Source organism: Tiliqua scincoides, chromosome 4 (assembly GCF_035046505.1).
Source record: "Tiliqua scincoides isolate rTilSci1 chromosome 4, rTilSci1.hap2, whole genome shotgun sequence".
In the NCBI taxonomy this organism is placed as follows: domain Eukaryota; kingdom Metazoa; phylum Chordata; class Lepidosauria; order Squamata; family Scincidae; genus Tiliqua; species Tiliqua scincoides.
The window spans coordinates 178,277,870-178,297,488 of NC_089824.1; the positions used below are offsets into that span (position 1 = coordinate 178,277,870).

The 19,619-nt window shown below is 40.9% G+C and overlaps 1 protein-coding gene across 3 annotated transcripts in view; it reads left to right on the plus strand.

Annotated features, from left to right (window-relative positions):
- Positions 1 to 19,619, plus strand: part of SRGAP2 (SLIT-ROBO Rho GTPase activating protein 2) — a 226,607-nt gene that overhangs the window by 152,464 nt on the left and 54,524 nt on the right. For 2 of the 3 annotated variants that reach the window (XM_066623037.1, XM_066623039.1), the window contains exons 8-11: positions 878 to 1,102; positions 3,734 to 3,835; positions 6,398 to 6,595; positions 19,491 to 19,575. In XM_066623037.1, the coding sequence (XP_066479134.1) occupies positions 878 to 1,102; positions 3,734 to 3,835; positions 6,398 to 6,595; positions 19,491 to 19,575 (610 nt within the window). The remainder of the gene's footprint in view (positions 1 to 877; positions 1,103 to 3,733; positions 3,836 to 6,397; positions 6,596 to 19,490; positions 19,576 to 19,619) is intronic. The other variant, XM_066623038.1, reaches the window with a different exon arrangement.

Sequence of the window (19,619 nt, forward strand, 5' to 3'; positions counted from 1 at the left end):
ACGCCCCCCAAGAGCACTTGTACCCATGGACTCCCCCCTCCCAGGTATGCCACTGCCATATAGACCTTTACTAGGTATGGTTCATACAATCAATTCTTTCAGCTTGCTTACAAATGATTTTGAGGCTACATCACCACCACTATCTCCACATTAACCCATTATAATTTTGACATGCACGGGTTTTCAGATATGCACTGTTGCAAATCATCATGAGATTAGTATCAAGTAGTAGAGCTGAGTAACAGGCTCAGAATATAGTCAAGAAACTTTCTGGAAAAACCATAGAGAGAAAATAATTGACAGCAATCCAGCTAAGTCAAGAGCTAATATGTCAAGTCACTTGGGTAGTAGCCTGAAGCAGCGAGATGAGCATAATAAACTGGCAAACAGAAAGTGAACTTTGATGACTGAGAGTAGGAGACAAGTACACAGCATATCATCAGTCTAGGAACAGATTAAGAATAGAGGCATCAGACAAGGTTGTATGATGTTGTATGAGCCAAGTAGCCAAGGAAAGATGGACGAATATTAAGCAGAAGACTCTGTTGCCTCTAACTGAAACATGTGTTTCAGAGGTTTCCCCTGGTAGAACAAGCAACCAAAGTTCAAGATCAGTTGCCAGTTCAAGACTGTTCATGGTTGTCAGCAGTTGTCTGAGCACAATCCAAAATGGGCTGGAGTGTTTCTTTTTTTCCCCTGCTGTTTTTGTGTGTTACACCTTGGTGAAAACTCATGACTACTAAACAAATCTATGTGTGTAGGCCTGACTGAGACCAAGTTTTATGTGTCTTGTTACCAGTAACAGTAAAAACAATAGTTTCCTGTATTGTGACTTTTATTCCTACAGAGTTTGAATTTTAGACTTCCTGTTTTTCAGCAGTGTTGTGACCTAGGATATCATGCCAGCCTTGGTAGGGCTCTCAGGACATTCCTGTCAGCAGAGCTGAACCTTGAACAATCAAAGCATGAGGGTCTGGATGCCATTGAGAATGCTGTGGAGAACTTGGATGCTAATAGCGATAAGCAGCGTCTTATGGAGATGTGCAACAATGTGTTCTGTCCTCCCATGAAGTTTGAGTTCCAGCCTCACATGGGTGACATGGTTAGTGTATTCTTCTGCTAACAATTACAATGGAATGTTGATAATCCAGAGCATATTTCCCAAATGGCTGAAATATTGAGATTATATTGGTAAATATTGACCATGACTATTAGGAAGTGATGTATACTGATCAGAAATGTGAGGGATTGTCATCAGAGTCCATATTTTGAACAGGTGTTACAATCTTTTATTCCCTCTTATTTCAGCGTGTGTAGGAAACATGCGTATATACATGTGTACTTGATGCTGATTGCCTGCCTGGAGAGCATGAGCCAGTTCAGTTATGTGGCTGTTGCATGGACTCATGACAAGAGGTCTCAGATCTACAGGGCAGGAAGGTCATGCTGTTAATGAACTGATCGCCTCCTCCCTTTAATTTATCATACTGAGCCCTTCCTGCTCCAAATATTAGTAGACCTTCAACATTCAGACGGAGTTTACTGGCTCCAAATGCAGATATCCTGCTAGAACAGCAGATTTCAGCCTTTTGACCACAGCCACCACCTAGTAGCTCCTGACTTTGAGAAAAACAAGCGTAGCAAAACAAAAGAAGTCCTTTAACGATCCTTGCTAACTCAGTGTTCAGAATTAAATCAAAGAGGCATATTAATAAGCCAGAGGATTTCTAAACTAGCCATCACACCCTTAGCTAGATGTAAAAGACAATGGTAAAACTCAACAGGGTTGTCATCTAAGAAAGGAGGATATGAACCCTTGAACCCATAAAGCTTTGCTTGAACCCATAAAAAATTGCTTAAGATTCTAAGGGGGAAAGTCTGTCAAAACCCTATGGCCTCACTTTGGTTTCCTATTTGAATATACAGGGGGACCTGTATCCATGGATCCTGTATCCCAGGTTTCATTTATCTGTAGATCAGGTCCACGGCCCCCTGCAGGCCCTACACACATGCCCCCTTCAGAGGAAACCACTGAGGGCTTCCCCGGATCTCTCAGTGTCACTTCCAGTTTCTCAGTGAAACCAGAAGTCACATGTTCTGAGCTCTACAGCTCAGTCTGAGCTTTGCAAAGACTGGGGACGAACGTCCTTGGTATCTGCTGGCCTCAGAAACCCATCCAGAGGTGAGGAGCGTGAAGCTTCCCTCCTCTCCAGAGGGGGTGCACAGGGGGATGTGCTGGGGGGGAGCCCTGGACTCTGCAGATAAGTGAATCTGCGGCTTTAAGCCCCCCCCATACTGTCAGTATAGATGTTGGCTTAGGGTTTCTACTGCCTTCCTAGTTTTCGATGGCCAGAACAAGAGGTAGAGCCAATTTAGCAGCAGATGAAATCTAAAAAATAATATTTCATGTAATCCAGAATGTCTCCTATCTCGTTGAGATGAAAAATCTATATATAAAGACCATGCAGTGGTTCTGAAAGATGCACAAAGGTTGAAATGAATGACAAAACCTCCATTGATGTATCATAGAGCTATATTGAGCCTTTGCCTTTTTATTCTTTTCATAGCATCGTCTTTAGAACTGTTGCTTTGAAATTTGCCCGAGAGCTAGATGCACACCCAGGCATGGGTTTAACTGGCATTCAAAGCTTGAAAGAAATTCTTTTGTGGAAATGTAAGGTATGAAGTTCAGGACAAGAAAATGCTAGGCTTTTCTTTTAAAGTTGAATGCGCAGATGTAGACTATTTTCCATTAATGTTGTAGGTCTGCTTTGCAAACAATGGAGGAAAGACAGTGCATAGGAAAGAAAACTTACTTTGTCATATCTATTGAAAGAAGAAGTGCTTACCCCTGAATTTTCTGAGAGCATATTCACAGTATTAAACACCAAATGGATAGTTAATATGGATAGAAGCCTCCTGAGTCAACAGGGTATTCTTTGGACAGAACTACACATTCCATGTTGTTCAGTGATTCTTTTTAGAAATGTTTTTACAAAATTCAGCTGCTAAGCGGACAGGAGGAGTGAGGAGCTGTTTCCCCTGCCAAAAATTCCCATCAAGCTGCTTTTACACCTGTTGGAGAGTTTAAGTACTTGTATGTATATTCTTATTTTGCAATGATAAAAGCTGCTGGGGGTGCAATTTAGAAAAAATAACCATGAAGAAAGAGTTTAAGAGAACCTATCTCATGGTGCTCATCTCCTTCAAGTTGCAGCCTCAGTAGCTGCATTGGTTTTCTTTTAAGAAAAAGTTTCAAAGAATCACAGAACAAGTAGATCTGCCCTTTTATTTATCTGACTGTAGACTTCCAAGCTGAAAATCTCTTATCTCAAGCTGCACATCTCCAAGTGGAAAAACTCAGGGCAATTTTTCAGCCTTTTCCATCCAAAGGATGTGCTGCCTCCCAAACAATGAGAGGGCACAATATGTTCTGCCTTCAGTAGTCATTGACAATGATTTAAGAATTTGGTAATACAGTAGTTTTAGGTCAAGTATACTCCATGCATTTAATCCAGAGCAGACACTGATGTACAATTCCTAGTTATCTGTTTGACTCTCTGTCCCCTTCTCCTCAAGTCAATACAGTCATGCAACAAAAACAAAGTCTCTCCTGTTCTCCAATTCAAGGTCTTGGCTTCCTGTGCATCAAAGCATGGAGTTTTAATACAAAGTTTGGCAACTGGAGCCACATGTCCAGGATCTCTTTCAAAGGTGCCATGTCTTTTTCCAGGTATCTCAGCTGTGTGCCCAGCAGCCAGTACAGAGTGAGTTGGTGCAAAGATGTCAGCAGCTGCAGTCTAGGCTGTCTACACTGAAGATTGAGAACGAAGAGGTGAGTTAACAAAACTCCAAGAGCACTTCTCATGACATTACCTCTCCTTTGTCACTGGTCTGTCTTTGTGCCATTCTCCTGTGTGTCCAGGCCTGCCCAGTGAGCTGATAAAAGCAAGGACATCTGAGAGCATGAGGCTCTTCATTTCTTGCAGATATTTCCAAGACCAGTCAAATGCTGTTGGTTTTCCAACATAAATTGCTCTTGTGCATACTTTAGATGATCTATCACTTTGTGGGCATATTAATCTTATTTTTAAATGATTAGAATTTATTTCACTTTAGGTTTTAATACTAATTGAAACTGCATACTTAATATGATATAATTGAGTTCGGATTGTTTTTAGAGAATTTGAATGCTTATGTCATTGAGAACACCTCTGGTTAATGTGAAATATTTTGTGCTTGGAATGAGAACTGATTTACAATAAGACTCAGATATTAGGGATTTTGTGCAGTGATGCCTTTTTGCTTCAAAATGGGGAGAAAAGCCATAATTCTTTTCTACCCAAGTAAAAACGTGTTAAAACAAAATCAGAAGCTTTGCAGTTTTGTTTGATTCTCAAACAAGATTCTTTGTAGCGTTTCAGGAATTGTGGAGTTCATTACCAAGAATGCAGTCTGAACAAGATGCTTCATTAAGTGATACTCTACAGTGACAAAATTTGTGAGGATATTTTGAAAGAGAAAAATGGGAGACCACATTGATTCCCATGACAATTATGTGTTGTGTCCTAAGGAGCATTCAGGGAAGGAAGTCCACCAAAGTTGATTTTGCCTCAGCTGCTTGCTCAAGAGGCAATCTTCATTTGCTGAAAATCTGTTTGGGGGAGGTTGGGAGATAGGCAACCACTACCCTCCCCCCTTGCGTGAATGTTCAGTCTTCCATTTGTGAAAGAGGAATTTGGGATATGAGCCTAGGATTCCAACAGCTTTATACCTCCTATTTCAGATGATGTAGTGCATGTTTATTAACATGCTATTGTTATTGTAGTAACTTGAAGTGCAAGTTAATACAAAAAGTTAATACAGTGATTAAATTGTTGTCCTATGCAAAGCAAGTGCAACTTCCTACCTGCTGTGATGTGTTAGTGGAAACTTGCATTAGAGCTAGGAGATAGGATCACACTAATGACCCTTAAGACATGTGCTTAGCAAAAAGATTTATTTTGTTTTCCTCTTGATGCATTTTTATTTCAACAGCTCCAAGGTTCATCCCCATGCATCAGAGTAGCACTCCCAGCTGATCATATATACATTTACTCAGAAATAATTCCCACTTAGAGAACCAGGGTGGTGTAGCGGCTTGGGAGGTGAACTTAGACCTAGAAGATCCAGGTTCAGATCCTCCCTCAGTCATGAAGCTTCCGGGTGACCTTGGGCCAGTCACTTTCTTTCACCCTTAACTACCTCACAGGGTTGTTGTTAGGACAATAGGAGGGGAGCAGCTGCTTACACTATCCTGAGCTCTTTGGAGAAAGGGTGGTATAAAAATGTGAAAAATAAATAAGGGTAAAACCACACAGGGCACAATCCAACCCTTGACTTGGGCTGGCACAAGTCCCTTGCGCCGGCCCAAGAGGGTCGCAAAAGTGCCATAAGGCACATTTGCGCCTACTCAGGAGGGAGCCGGTTCAGCGCTCAGAGAAGTGACAGAAGCCTCCGCACCGGCTTCCTACAAGTGCCTTGCATCAACATGGCTGCGCTAATGCAAGGAGCACAGGTAGGCGGGGGAGGCATTCCTGGGTGGGCAGTCGGTGCCCCGGAGGCAGGTGGGTAGGGGGCAGAAGGCAGGGCTGGGATTCCGCAGTTATGCTGCATTTCAACCCCCGTTCCCAGGGAGAACAGAGCGACTCCAAGCCACTCTGCTCTCCTTGGACTTGTGCCACCTAAAGAGGTGGTGCAAGTCTGAGGAGACCCATGGGGCCAGTGGCTGTTACCCAGAGGTAAGGGGAAATGTTTCCCCTTGCCTCTGGCTGAGCCACTTATGGCCCCTATCCTCTTGGTTTGCCTGTTGCAGTGCAGGATAAGATTGCACCCACATAGTATTGCAGCTATGTGTAAGGAAGTCAGCCCCCCTTCTCAGTTGCAAAGCACTCAGTGCACTTAAGTCATACTTTGCCAATTTCCTGTGTCCTGAAACTTCATTTCTCATACCCTCTGTAGCTACTTTTATTCTTGCCACTGTTCTAGATCCGTGATTGTGAGGTAGATATGGGGCAGAACACTGAATGCAGTAAAAGCAGCTGGGGGGAAGGAGAAGCTTCAGGGGAAAGCAACTAGCAGAGAATAGGGATATACACCCTTTTTCTACCTCATCTCCAATGCAAATCATCTCCTCCCAACAACTCTCTTCATTAGGAGGGGATTTCAGGACTTTGCCATCAGGAAGGGACTTTATGTGGACTTGGCTGTCAGTTAGCTGTGCTTGTATTGTTTTGGGGACTGTAGACCTTGTTGTAGCAGTATTGACTGACTAATCAAATGATTGGTGCATTCCTTTCTGTGTTTTCCGCATTTTATTTTTTTGTTTTTCATTCCTCTCTTGTGTCCTTTCTGTTAGGTTAAGAAAACAATGGAAGCCACACTGCAGACTATACAGGATATAGTCACCATTGAGGATTTTGATGTCTCCGACTGCTTTCAGTATAGCAACTCCATGGAATCTGTAAAATCAACTGTCTCTGAGACCTTCATGAGCAAGCCAAGCATTGCCAAGAGAAGGGCCAATCAGCAAGAGACAGAACAGTTCTACTTCACAGTAAGTGACCTGAGTTTTTACATTGCTTATGGCAGCTGAATACATAGTGAGTTAGAAAATGGTTGCACAGGCTAACAGGTAGTCAGGATGACCATTCCCTGAACAATGAGAACAATCCCTGTACAAGATCATTGTGTGTCTGATGTTCTCCCCTCCTTTTGTGAGGTCCATGTATGTGTCTTCCTAAGAACTAGCAATATGTGAATAAAAATAATATTAAATCAAAATTACACTATATAGAAAAGTGTTTTTTTTTCCTCTGCTCATAAGTTGTGTTTTCCAGTTTAGTTACAGAGGAGAAAAAGGTACATCTAGCAGGTATTACTTTCAAGCTGAATCTTCCCAGCCTAAAAACATTTCTGCTACAATGTATTTATTTATTTACCTTTCCTACCTAGAACCGAAACAAGTGTAAAACGGTCAAAATATTTGAAAAATCAATAAAACACGAAAGCAAACTGTGCTAACAAAATCATAAATAAAACAAACAAAACCCACTCAATAAAGCACAAAGAGTAAACAAAGGTCGGCAGGCAACAAAATTCACCCATCAAAATCAAGTTTTTACAGTGGGCTCAAAGGGGAGAAGATTGTGAGCTTTTTGGATCTCTGATGGGAGAGGCACCACAACAGAGAGGCTCTGCTCCTAATGGATGCTTAGTGTACTTCTGGCACCCAGAGCCAGTGACCTTTGATGGCCTAAGGCTTAGGCATACAGGACAGCTTTTATAGAAGGAAGCAATCCTTAAGGTACCCAGATCCAAACCACTGAGGGCTTTAATGAAGCAGCACCTTGAATTGAGTCTGAAGTCAGATTTGCAACCACTGCAGCTCATGTAATGTAGACATAATATGATCACTGTGGGCAGCGCTCATCAGTTACTCAGGCTGTGGCATTTTGTGCCAGTGGAAGTTTCCAGATGCTATTCAATGGCAGCCTTGTTGTAGAGTGCATTGCAGTAGTTCAGTCTTAAGGGGAAACCAGTTTTTATCCATGTGCATCAGCTTGATGGGAAATGGTGCAGAACTGGGTGCAGTGTGCATGACTTTCCTCTCTAATACAGCAGCTGAGGCTGCATATAAAACTGTGCTGATTAAATGTTCAGAAGGGAGAGAGAGATGGCCATGATGATGAGTTTAGTCTCTCCACTTCCCTTTCCCTGCCAAATTGCTGATCAGCAGAATTTTAGATTTTTAAGAGAGTTCCATGGAGAACACCCTATTGAATCAGGACATCTGTGTATGAGCTTTTTTAAGTGTCCTTCTGAAATGGGCATTGCATTATTGAAAATATTTTTATTCCTCCTAAAAAAATGCCATTTCTTATGAAAATTGCTATATACTGTGCAAATTGCTTTGACGGACTGGATGGTTTATGTTGGATCTGATCTAGTAATAGGTTTGCTAGAGAGTGCATCATTCGCTTAAACAAGCACTCAGAATACTTCAAATGCCATATTAAATTAAAAGGCCTGCTTGGAAGGTGGATTTATCAGAAAAATGTGGGTGGGGAAAGTGATTCAATTAAGAAGCAATTGACTTCCCCTGCCTTTCTAAATGGTTACTTAATTGAACTTACTGATATTCTTTTTTAAGAGAAAACACTTTCTGTTTTCAAATCTGTAAGTATTAATTTTATCTCTGCAACATCCTTTCCCTTCATCTAGTATAAATTAGACACAATGCTTGCCCCCAACCAGTGCCTGTAGAATTAAGATGCCTGCCTCTAAGAAACAGAGGTGTCATTTGTCATGTTATATATGCACCCTGGATAAATAAGTGGTGACTGAAAGAGGCTGATATATGAGCAGCTCCTTTATTAGTCCAATCAAACACGTGATTGATCTTCCATAGGGAGAGGCTTATAAATATGCTTAATAAGATTTAGCTTTAGTTTGAAGACATTGGGTATCTTGTTGGACATAAAAATGGGTAGTGACTGAGCCCTAATAGTAATAAAAGAAAATGCAAACAAGCCATTAGTAAAACTGGACATTTAATATTGCACAGGTTTGATAGGTAGAACAGATACGCATCTTTGAACATATTTACAGCAATATGTAAGTGATGCAGTTCAAGGTGGATCCAAATTTTTGAAACTAGATGTCAGAAACTTGATATGTCATAGTAAAATAAATAATACATAAGAAGAGAGACAACAAGGATTGAACTAGAGCAGTGGTTCCCAAACTTTCTTCACAATCCCTCCCACCTAATGGTCCGCAGTGGATCATGGGACCACAGCTGACTACTGGGCCTCCAGGCATTATGGGTTGCAGTGTGTAAGTTGCATCTGGGTCATACTGGCACAGGACGTGCATCATTGGCTATGTCACACCCTGTAATGCGATTCATTCCCAAACTGGGTTGCGATCCACTGGTGGGTTGCAACCTGATTTTCAGTGGGTCGCAGGCTCACCACAACCAGGAAGCTGAATGGCAGCCCAGGGCATGGCACGACACAGCCAGTGACAAGCCTCGTGAATTGGTGCAACCCAGAAGCAACTTCCATGTCATGCACCATGATGCCTGCCTGCTTCCTGGTTGCAACGGTCCACAACGCACCAAAAATTGATCACAACCCACCAGTAGGACACAACCCACTGTTTGGGAAATGCTGACTTGAGTACAGAACTTGCCAGGGCCCAGAGAAGAAGAGTCAGATTCTTGCATTTATTGTACAGGAAGCTGAAGCATGATTTGGTGACTATTAAAAGGTTTTGCAAACATATGTTGAGAAGCCTTTCGCCAGTAGGAACAAACAGTCCTAATACTAATAACTGCTCCTATATTCTTACACAAAAATACTTACTCTTAAATGATGGATCAAGGCACTAAAAGGACAATGAGACTCCTTCATACTTCAGTAATGCCCGCTTGAGTCCTGTAATAAATCAAGATAAGGCAATCTTTGACTTCTTTTTTGTACTTTCAGAGCCAGGAGTAAGAAACACATAGAGTGCATAAAATCTATAACTTTTTTTTTTACTCTCAGTATAAAGTGTCAAGACAAAATGGAATTGAATAACTTGCTCTTTATTTTCTGATCAAAGCTGTCATTTTCACAGATAATTTTAGCATTGATTTTTCATGGAGGTAGGTGCTATCATGGAATTTCTACACACATTATAGCAATTTTAAGTTTGTAGGCAAGATAATGACTATTCACAAGGGGAAAGGATTACTCAGCAGTTGGTGCAAATGCTTTTTGGGTTCAAATAATCCTCAGTCCTGTTCCTTGATCCGCCACAACCTTCTTTCTGAATTCACAAGGAACATTTGTTCTCTGTTTTTCGGTATCTCCTTTGTACAGCAGAAGTAATTCTATACCTCACAATGGTATTTTGAAAATAAATACATGAAACATAAGTAGTGAGGTGCTGGCAGGAAGCAGGAGGCCTACATGCAGCAAAAGTAAATAGACATTTGAAGAAAGGGTAGATAATTGTAGTTAATTGCTATCAGTTGTTAAAAAAAATACTAAGCCACTGTAGAACCCTTCATCTTCAAAGTACTTTGCAGAAATATTTTGCTAATCTTCATAAAATCCGTAAGATTTATGGAAGTATTATTTATAACCTTGCCTGTAATCAGTGCCATGCTGCTTTTTATCAAAGAGCAATTCCTTCGTCCCTTTTAATCACCAGCAGTAGCTCAGCATTGTGATGCATTGATTTTTTTTAATTATGCGCATTCAGGAAATATTTCTCCTAATGTCTGCCTCAGCTTTTGATATTGCTTTTTCAAAAAAACAAGCTGAGAGAAAAAGAGTGAGTGAGTTAAGGATGTGGGACATATGACAGAAATTTCCATAGAGCCTCAAGAGCATAATGCTGTGCCTTGCCAGCAAATCAGGAGGGCAGGAAGATCTACCTTGGCTCATACATTCGCCTGTTATCTCTTCCTCCTGACAGCTGCTTCCTACTGGTAAATACCAAGGGGGGAGGGTAGTTGTGCAGTTGTGGAAAGAGAATCATTGTAGGATTCCCTTAGTGTAGGGTAACATTTTTCCATCAGTGCTCTTGGCAATAGAGAGAGCTTTCTTGTATCTGACTTTGAATGAATTACAGCTGGATTAGAAGTGCTGAGATTGTACAGTTCTCATGTATTGCAAAATGTTAGATCTTTTTTATAGTCAGGCATGTGACGGATACCACATGGAAATATCTGTAGTTAAAGGAGACATATGTAAACTGAATAAATGCTTTGTTAAAGTGACTTTTCAGGGGATACAGTGGTTAGTGACACAAGGTAGAAGAAGGAAACTGAGTTGATAACATTGAAGTGGGTAACAACAGACTGCATCTTCCTTGCTCACCTCAACACTTAGAGACACACAGCTTTGCAGTATGCAAGGTCAAGGACTCCATGGAGCTGTCAGTCTGACTGCTAACTCTCATGAAACCAGCTGTAGACAGTGCTGTTTTCCCAGTCCATCTGTTGGAAGCGTGACTGGGGTAACAGGAGACATTTGGAGGACCATGGACATCCAGTCAATCCCCATAGCAGTCTTCCTGGAAGTCTGACTAAAATTTATTCCCAGCCCCATTAATTTGCAGCTGACACTCTCTGCATTAAATCAGTTAAAAATACAACAGCAAGCAATCAAAAGGACTAAGGATATCAAACTAATCGATGGGACGTCCATCCCCACAACTCTCACACTTTACAGCCAGGTGGCCAAGTACACTGCTTCCCAGCCAGGCACTCCAGTGCTGCCCTCATTCTCGCCACCAGAGAATTCTCGGCACAGAGAAGGTCCCACAGTGTTGGAGGGTAGGATTATTACTTTGTGATTCCTATATATCACAGCAATGTTTAGGTTCAGGTGCAGTGTCAGCTGTTAGGATAGTACTGTGCATGACTTAGGGAAGGGCAAAGCAGGGCCTCAGCTAAGTTACCACATTCAGGTCAACAGAAGGCAGGTGCAACAGTCCACTCTGTTCTGCTTATAAGTGCTCAGGGATGGCAGCACACTAGAAGAAGGCCAAGGATGTGGCTAGAATGCCCCTTTAGCTGCCACATTGCAAACCAGTGTGTTCAGCAGCCCAAAATGGATCTGTAGGGTCCTACTGATCCAGGAAAATGCCCAAGTAAATGACATATATACCTCCTATATCGGAAAACAATTGTATTGATTTCGTAGATGAAAGCATAACCAGAACAACTCATACAGTCTTGATGTACAGTAGTATAATCTAAATGTTTTATATGGGTTTTTATTGTTTCTTCCAATCATTAAAAAAAAATAATCCACATATAGCTACCTAATATTTGAGAGCTCAGAGTCTCACCTTCAGCGTTTCAATTGACTGCAGGCAGGCAATCTGTCATGTCTTATTATCAGGTGGTTATTTATTTTAATGTGGCCTTGACTGGCAGTAGGGAGTAAGCCACTGAACTGTGAACATGCCTGTGATGAAATGTTTCTCTAATCACTGGTATTGTGCTTCTCCATGTCTAAGGATCATGTGGGTTGGTGGAGTATTTATTTAGATCTTAAGTTTCTTGATATTTGTATTAATTTTGTGGTAAACAAATACCGTAGATACACACATATAGTACGTGAAATTTTTGCCAAGTAATCAAGCTCAAATTATCACTTTGCCTCATCTCCAGATCAATCAGAGGGCAAAGCCTTTCAACTCTGAAAAGTTTCGTTTCTCAAGCGGCAGACAGACAGGCACCAAGTTTCTCAAGCAGCAGGCAGGCACCAGGCAGGCTGGGCAAAGACGTTTCTACGGCAACTGGGGAACTCCAGCCAAAGTTAACTAATATGTATAGTATAGTGAAATTTCTGCCAAGTAATCAAGCTCCAATTATCACTTCACCTTATCTCTAGGTCAATCAGAGGGCAGAGCCTTTCAATTCTGAAAAGTTTCATTTCTCAGCTGAGCTGTTGCTCATCTCAGGCAGGCAACTCCTTAGTTGCTATAGTTACTTTCCTGGGACATTCCAGCCAAAGTTAACCTTTTATTCTCCTTCCTTCTGCTGCAGCCTGGTTCAAATGTTTGCAAAGCAGGTCTGTTTTTTAAAACACTAGGATGGGACCCTCTTTCCCAGGCTACAATTCAGTGCACCATGACTTAACACCCATGGAAAGCAGTGGGTCTACTTCTGAGTAAAAAGGGTTGCAAATATCTCATCTCTTTGCTGTGAATTGAATTGCACACTCTCAGTTATGTGTTATAAGTTGTATGTTGTATGTAGAGCTTCTGGCTTAACACATCAGACACCTCAAAGTTGGATTTGATTCATGGATCTCCTGTAGTGGTTCCCAACCTTTTTCACTTGCATATCCCTTGGCAGCCTATTTCCATAAATTGTACCCTTCCTATTAGCAAAATGTTTGTAATTAATAATACAAGCCCTCATCTCCTCTCTATGAAAACCCAGACTTCATGTACTCATCACAGTGTTTTCTCTTTTTATGTGTTTGAGGAACAGAAGACTCTGCCTTTGCACTGTTTTGCACCAGAAGTGTGCTGAGAAATTCTGGGTCATTGATCACTTTCCATATTATGTTTCAGCTTTTTTACTGTGCTGGTTTTCAATCACTGGTTCATACATGAATTGATGACCAAAAACTAGCTACTGGTGGGGCTTTCACAGCTGACTAGCTACCTCCCTTCCTGCCTTGCTGCTTTTTGCAAGGCATTCTGGAGCACGGCCTGCCTTTTTCTGCCATTATTCCATTCTTTTTCAAGTAAATAATAATAATACAGATATTTCTATACCGCCTTTCTTGGTCCTCAGATTTCTCCTCGGACTTTATTCAAGGCGGTTTACATAGGCAGGCAATTTTTAAATTCCTGTAGGGATTTTTACAATTTGAAAGTTTCTATCTTTCAAGAAACCACAACATTCAGATGTTCTTTCATTGATCTGGTCGCACATTGTGGCCTCCATCCTCCCACACTCAGAGCAGATGGAATAGCTCAGGCTCAACTTGTCAGCTGCTTCAAGGTCGCACTGTGCCGGTGGCCTCGAACAGGCGACCTTCGGATGTTATCTTCAGGCAAATGGAGGCTTAACCCTCTAGACCAGACCTCCTGCCCTAAAGGTCCTGTTGAGTGTCCCTGGGCGTAGACGAATACCAGGTTGGGAACCACTGGTATGTAGTTTACAGTGCACTTACTCTGATAGTGTTTACAAAAAGGTGGTGAAGACTAGAATTTACAAAAGAATAAAAATGTATCTTATGATCTTTTACTGTGTGTTTAATAAATTAGAGACTACAGTTTTTAGGTAACAATTAGTGGTAGGTTATTTTTCAGGATCTGGTCTTGGGTAAAATCAGACAAAACTATAGTTAGACACCCCCCTGAGTTTAACCCCCAACTTATCTGAGGGTCATAGAAAATTCCATGATTGTTGGCTCAAAACCTGCCCTCGGTTTATCTGTGAGATCAACTTATAGGCGAGTATCTGCGGTATGTTAAATTTGGGGTCTCCTGGGAAGCTAATAGACAGCCTTGTGTGTGAGTGCACACTTGTGCATGTGTAATTAGCAATGATAAAACTTCCCCTTTTCACCCTGAGATTTCCCCCTTTAAATGGTAAGTTTAACGCTGCTTATTTTATCACATGAAGTCATTCGCTCTGTAATTAACTGGAGGTCTGAAAATTGAAATATTTGAAGTGAATATTAAAGGAGAAATATATGTGAAAAATATCAAAGATTCTGTAGTCTAAGATAGCTAGGCACATTGGTATTTAATGAACTTTGCCAGGTAATAAGCAAATTAACAGATGATACGGACCATCAAGTGAAGAGACTTTTCTCATAGTAAGTCTCGAGGAATATAGCTTGAGCATTCTTACAGATTTTATCTGCTTGTATGCTACATCAATATGTTAAATAGCAAATAGTGCCTTAGCTGTGAAGGGTAGTAGTACAGTTTCACTGAGGTCCATGTGACACACAATCTGCTTTGGGTGCCTTCCCAATGTCAAAAAAATAGTGCATTTAGCAGTTAACTTCTTTATAATAAGTAAAACAATATTGTCACATTTTGTGGGTTTCTGTGGTTCAGTTCAGTTGTGGGAAAGAATTTGCTAGGAGCACTCTTTGTCCATGGCTATTTCTAGCTCACCTCCTTAAGAATACTTAGCATTAACATGGCACTTTTGAGTGTTCAGAGTGCTTCTTGTACATTACCACAGACATCCTTTCATTTAGCCAGTTACGTCAATGAGTGCATAAAGATGGCCAATTTACCACATAGTAAACTTGGAGGAGTTTAATTTTTTTCTAGATGTCCATGGCTGGTTTTGCAATGTTCTTCAGTTGCTCTTGCTCCACCCCTAGTTACTGGTTTGTTCAGTTGCTAAGGGATTAAGACATTAGCTCTACCTATCCCTCTATACATTTCTATAGCATTTTATCACTACTCTCTGTTTCTTTGGCTAGAGAAGTAGATGTTTTGTTTCCACGATCTTAAAAGTTAACTCATTTTGATAACTGTTAGCATTCGTTTCCCCAAAACTATTATAATTCATTTGCAGTTTTTACGGCCCCCTAATCCAAAAATTCAGTTTACACAATAACGTGTGTGGTATCCATCCAACCATTCATTGTGCAACACATGGACTGATGTGGCTTCAGAGAGATTGCAGTCAAGCTTGGTCTCAGATATGCAAAGGCAGTGAGGGAACAGGAGTGTTAGTTCGCTGGCTAGAGCTCTACAGCAGCATTTTTCAACCTGTAGTACATGAAGTGTTGTCCAGTGGTACATGCGGCTCCCAGGGGACACCTGCCACCTATCACCGAGATCATACTGCAGAACTACAAACAGCAGCAGGAGGCTCAGCTCAACAGGCAGAGCTCCAGCACATGGTTTTTGTCATCACCAGTTACTTTCAGTGGTTCTTACGATAATTAAACCATGAGAAGTGGTGCATTGGATAACAAAGGCTGAAAAACACTATTCCAGAACATTCCCAGTACTGGCTGTATTGAGGCACAAAACCTATACGGCACAGATCACCACTCAAAAGATGTTCCATAATTACAGGTAAAGGATCTGTGTGTGCTTTCCTGATGTCTGAAAATATTGTACTTATCAAGTTGGTACCCTATCTAAAATGTCAGTCTAGTTTGGATAAAATGAAGGCAAGGATTTGGAAGAAGTTATTGTGAAATACTGTGTGCACATTCTTGAGGTTTCAATATTTTTAAAATACTGCATCCATTTTTTCTTTTTTTACAAGAAATGTGAGGTTTTACTTGAACATCAGCTGCATCATCATGTTGTGTTCATTCTTATAAGCATTATGGACAGTCTACAGATGGGAAAGATTATCTCATCAGACACTGACTACTATCCACTTTATGGCATTTTGACTGTTCGCCATGGTATGCAAATTACAAATATAGTGAAATCAAGCATCAATAGGAAAATCCAGCAGTACTGGGTAAACCTACGGAACACAAGACATGCACATTTATACCTGTGTAGTGCTTGAGCTTGTGCGGAACAGTGTGACTAAACTTGGATGAGTTCTCTATTTTATTTGTTATTATGAATGACAAAGAATTTATGTCGACACCACAGTATGTGATGAATAAAGAGGAGTGAGAGAGGTTAAGTATTAGAGAGAGCACACAGTAGTAGCCTTTCAGTTCTGCTTAAAAACAGATTGCTCATTTAGCTTGTTTGTGACATATGATGGAAAGGCTTTTTTGTTTGTGTCTGGAATGTAAGATACAGTATGATCACTCAGCAGCGCCTGACTCGCAGCTGTTAATGTGGATTCAGAGCTGGGCAAGAGAACGGATCTCTCAGATCTGAGCTACTGTCTCTAAACCCTATAGAATTTGTCACCACAAGATGTGACATTGGCCACTTGCTTTGACAGCTATTTAGGGAAATCAGCAGAGGACAATGATTGACCGTGTTGAATCTTCATGGGCAGAAGTAGCATATCTCTGGAGTACCGCAAGCTGGGTACAGACTGAATGGCCATCACCTTGGTGCCCTGACTTTGAGGCTTCCAGAGAGGCATCAGGTTGACTGCTGCTGGGAACAGAATGCTGGACTAGAGGGAACTTGGTTGATCCAGCAAGACTGTTCTCATGTTTCCTCTCAGCTGTGCAGTATTGCATACTTGATGTTGAGCAATTAACACAGTACAGCATTCCAGAGGTATTGTGTGGTTTCTTTAAAATCTCTATACATTGTACTTTTTACCCATGTATTGAAAAGATTTATTTCCCTTCCTCCCATTCAGGCTAAAAGCTTCTCAAGGTGGCTCACAACAATTTTTAAAAAATAATAATAAAGTTAAAAAAAAGAATTCACAGCAAGAAACAGAAATAAAATACAGTGGCGCATCAATAAAAATATCAAGAATAGCAATAATAAAAACAACATAATTGAGTTAGTTTGTGAATTTAAAAAAGCAGATATAATGAGTTACTGTAGATACTAATGTGTAATATGTGAGTATTGTGCATGTAATTAGTCACGTGAGTGAATAATACCTATAGTATAGTGAACTTTCTGCCAAGTAATCAAGCTCCAATTATCACTTCACCTTATCTCTAGGTCAATCAGAGGGCAGAGCCTTTCAACTCTGAAAAGTTTCATTTCTCAGCTGAGCTGTTGCTCATCTCAGGCAGGCAACTCCTTAGTTGCTATAGTTACTTTCCTGGGACATTCCAGCCAAAGTTAACCTCTTATTCTCCTTCCTTCTGCTGCAGCCTGGTTCTGCTTTGCAAATGCTTGCAAAGCAGGTCTGTTTTTTTAAAACACTAGGATGGGACCCTCTTTCCCAGGCTACAATTCAGTGCACCATGACTTAAGAATAACACCCATGGAAAGCAGTGGGTCTACTTCTGAGTAAAAAGGGTTGCAAATATCTCATCTCTTTGCTGTGAATTGAATTGCACACTCTCAGTTATGTGTTATAAGTTGTATGTTGTATGTAGAGCTTCTGGCTTAACCACCAGACACCTCAAAGTTGGATTTGATTCATGGATCTCCTGCAGTGGTTCCCAACCTTTTTCACTTGCATATCCCTTGGCAGCCTATTTCCATAAATTGTACCCTTCCTATTAGCAAAATGTTTGTAATTAATAATACAAGCCCTCATCTCCTCTCTATGAAAATCCAGTCTTCATATATTCATCACAGTGTTTTCTCTTTTTATGTGTTTGAGGAACAGAAGACTCTGCTTTTGCACTGTTTTGCACCAGAAGTGTGCTGAGAAATTCTGGGTTATTGATCACTTTCCATATTATGTTTCAGCTTTTTTACTGTGCTGGTTTTCAATCACTGGTTCATACATGAATTGATGACCAAAAACTAGCTATTGGTGGGGCTTTCACAGCCAACTAGCTACCTCCCTTCCTGCCTTGCTGGTCCTTGCAAGGCATTCTGAAGCATGGCCTGCCTTTTTCTGCCATTATTCCATTCTTTTTCAAGTACCCCTAAAGTTTCTGTTGAGTGTCCCTGGGAGTACATGAATACCAGGTTGGGAACCACTGGTATGTAGTTTACAGTGCACTTACTCTGATAGTGATTACAAAAAGGTGGTGAAGACTAGAATTTACAAAAGAATAAAAATGTATCTTATGATCTTTTACTGTGTGTTTAATAAATTAGAGACTACAGTTTTTAGGTAACAATTAGTGGTAGGTTATTTTTCAGGATCTGGTCTTGGGTAAAATCAGACAAAACTATAGTTAGACATCCAGCTAAGTTTAACCCCCGACTTATCCGAGGGTCATAGAAAATTCCATGATTGTTGGCTCAGAACCTGCCCTTGACTTATCTTTGGGGTCAACTTATAGGCGAGTGTCTGCGGTGATTAAAGCCCTTGCAGGGCAAGACGTTCTTGACTGTATGACTAAAAGCAGGGAGAATAGGAATCTGGTGCACTTCTCTGGGGACTAAGTTCCAATGTTATGGTGTTACCACAGAAAAAGCCCTGTCCTTGATTCCTGCCAGTCTTATAGCACAATCCTGTGTTTATCTACTCAGAATAAGTAGCGCAATGGGACTTACTCCCAGGTATGTGTGTGTGTAGGATTGCAGCCTTAATTTGTGTTAGCAGCAGATCAGAGAGCAGGGCTTGTTCATCAGGAGATAATAGAAGGCAATCTTTCAAAAAAAAAAAAATTCCCATTAATGGTCCAGACCCCATTCAAACCTCTCTGCTACTTAGAGGTGAAGATAGCAAACTTGCCTGTGTTGACTTATATGGAGATTCTGTCTTGTCATAAGAACATAAGAACCCTGCATGATCAGGCCCAGGGCCCATCAAGTCCAGTTTCCTGTTTCTCATAGAGGCACACCAGATGCCACAGGGATGGCAACTGGTATCTTTGATATTTGGTCTGTGAAAGTTGCTTCTCCCAACCAAACCTGTATTAGGTTATGTCATGGTTATTATTTAGACTTTAGAACAGAGGTCTCAAACATAAGGTCCGCAGGCCTGTTGTGGCTCCCAGAAGCCATTTTTCTGGCCCCCATTTAATTGGGCTCCCCCAGCATGGTAATTAGTCCCTTCTCAAATCTTGATATTATGAACAAGATTTGCACATTTTCTCTTCTGTCATTTGCAGCTAATGAATGTTTGTGTTAAAGTACTTATTTCTGGTCATCATCTTCCAAATTATGTCACTTTCTGCTTAATGATGTCTTTTCCGGCCCTTAGCAGGTACCATGAACACTATTCAGCCCATTATATAAAATTAGTTTGGCACCCCCACTCTAGATATTGCATGAGAAATATACTGATTTGATTAAGCTGCTTGTAGTACAGGAGGTTTCAAGTGTAGCATGGCAAACAATCCTTGGCTCTCAGTCAATATACTTAGACTTTCTGTGTTGGACTTTCTGTGCTGAAGAAATGCATGATGAACCTTGGTTTCTTTTTATTTCAATAGAAGTTGAAGGAGTATCTAGAAGGGAGAAACCTCATCACCAAACTTCAGGCCAAGCATGACCTTCTTCAGAAGACTCTAGGAGAAAGTAAGTCTGCGAATCACTTGTCATTGTGTCAACCCATCCCTTGT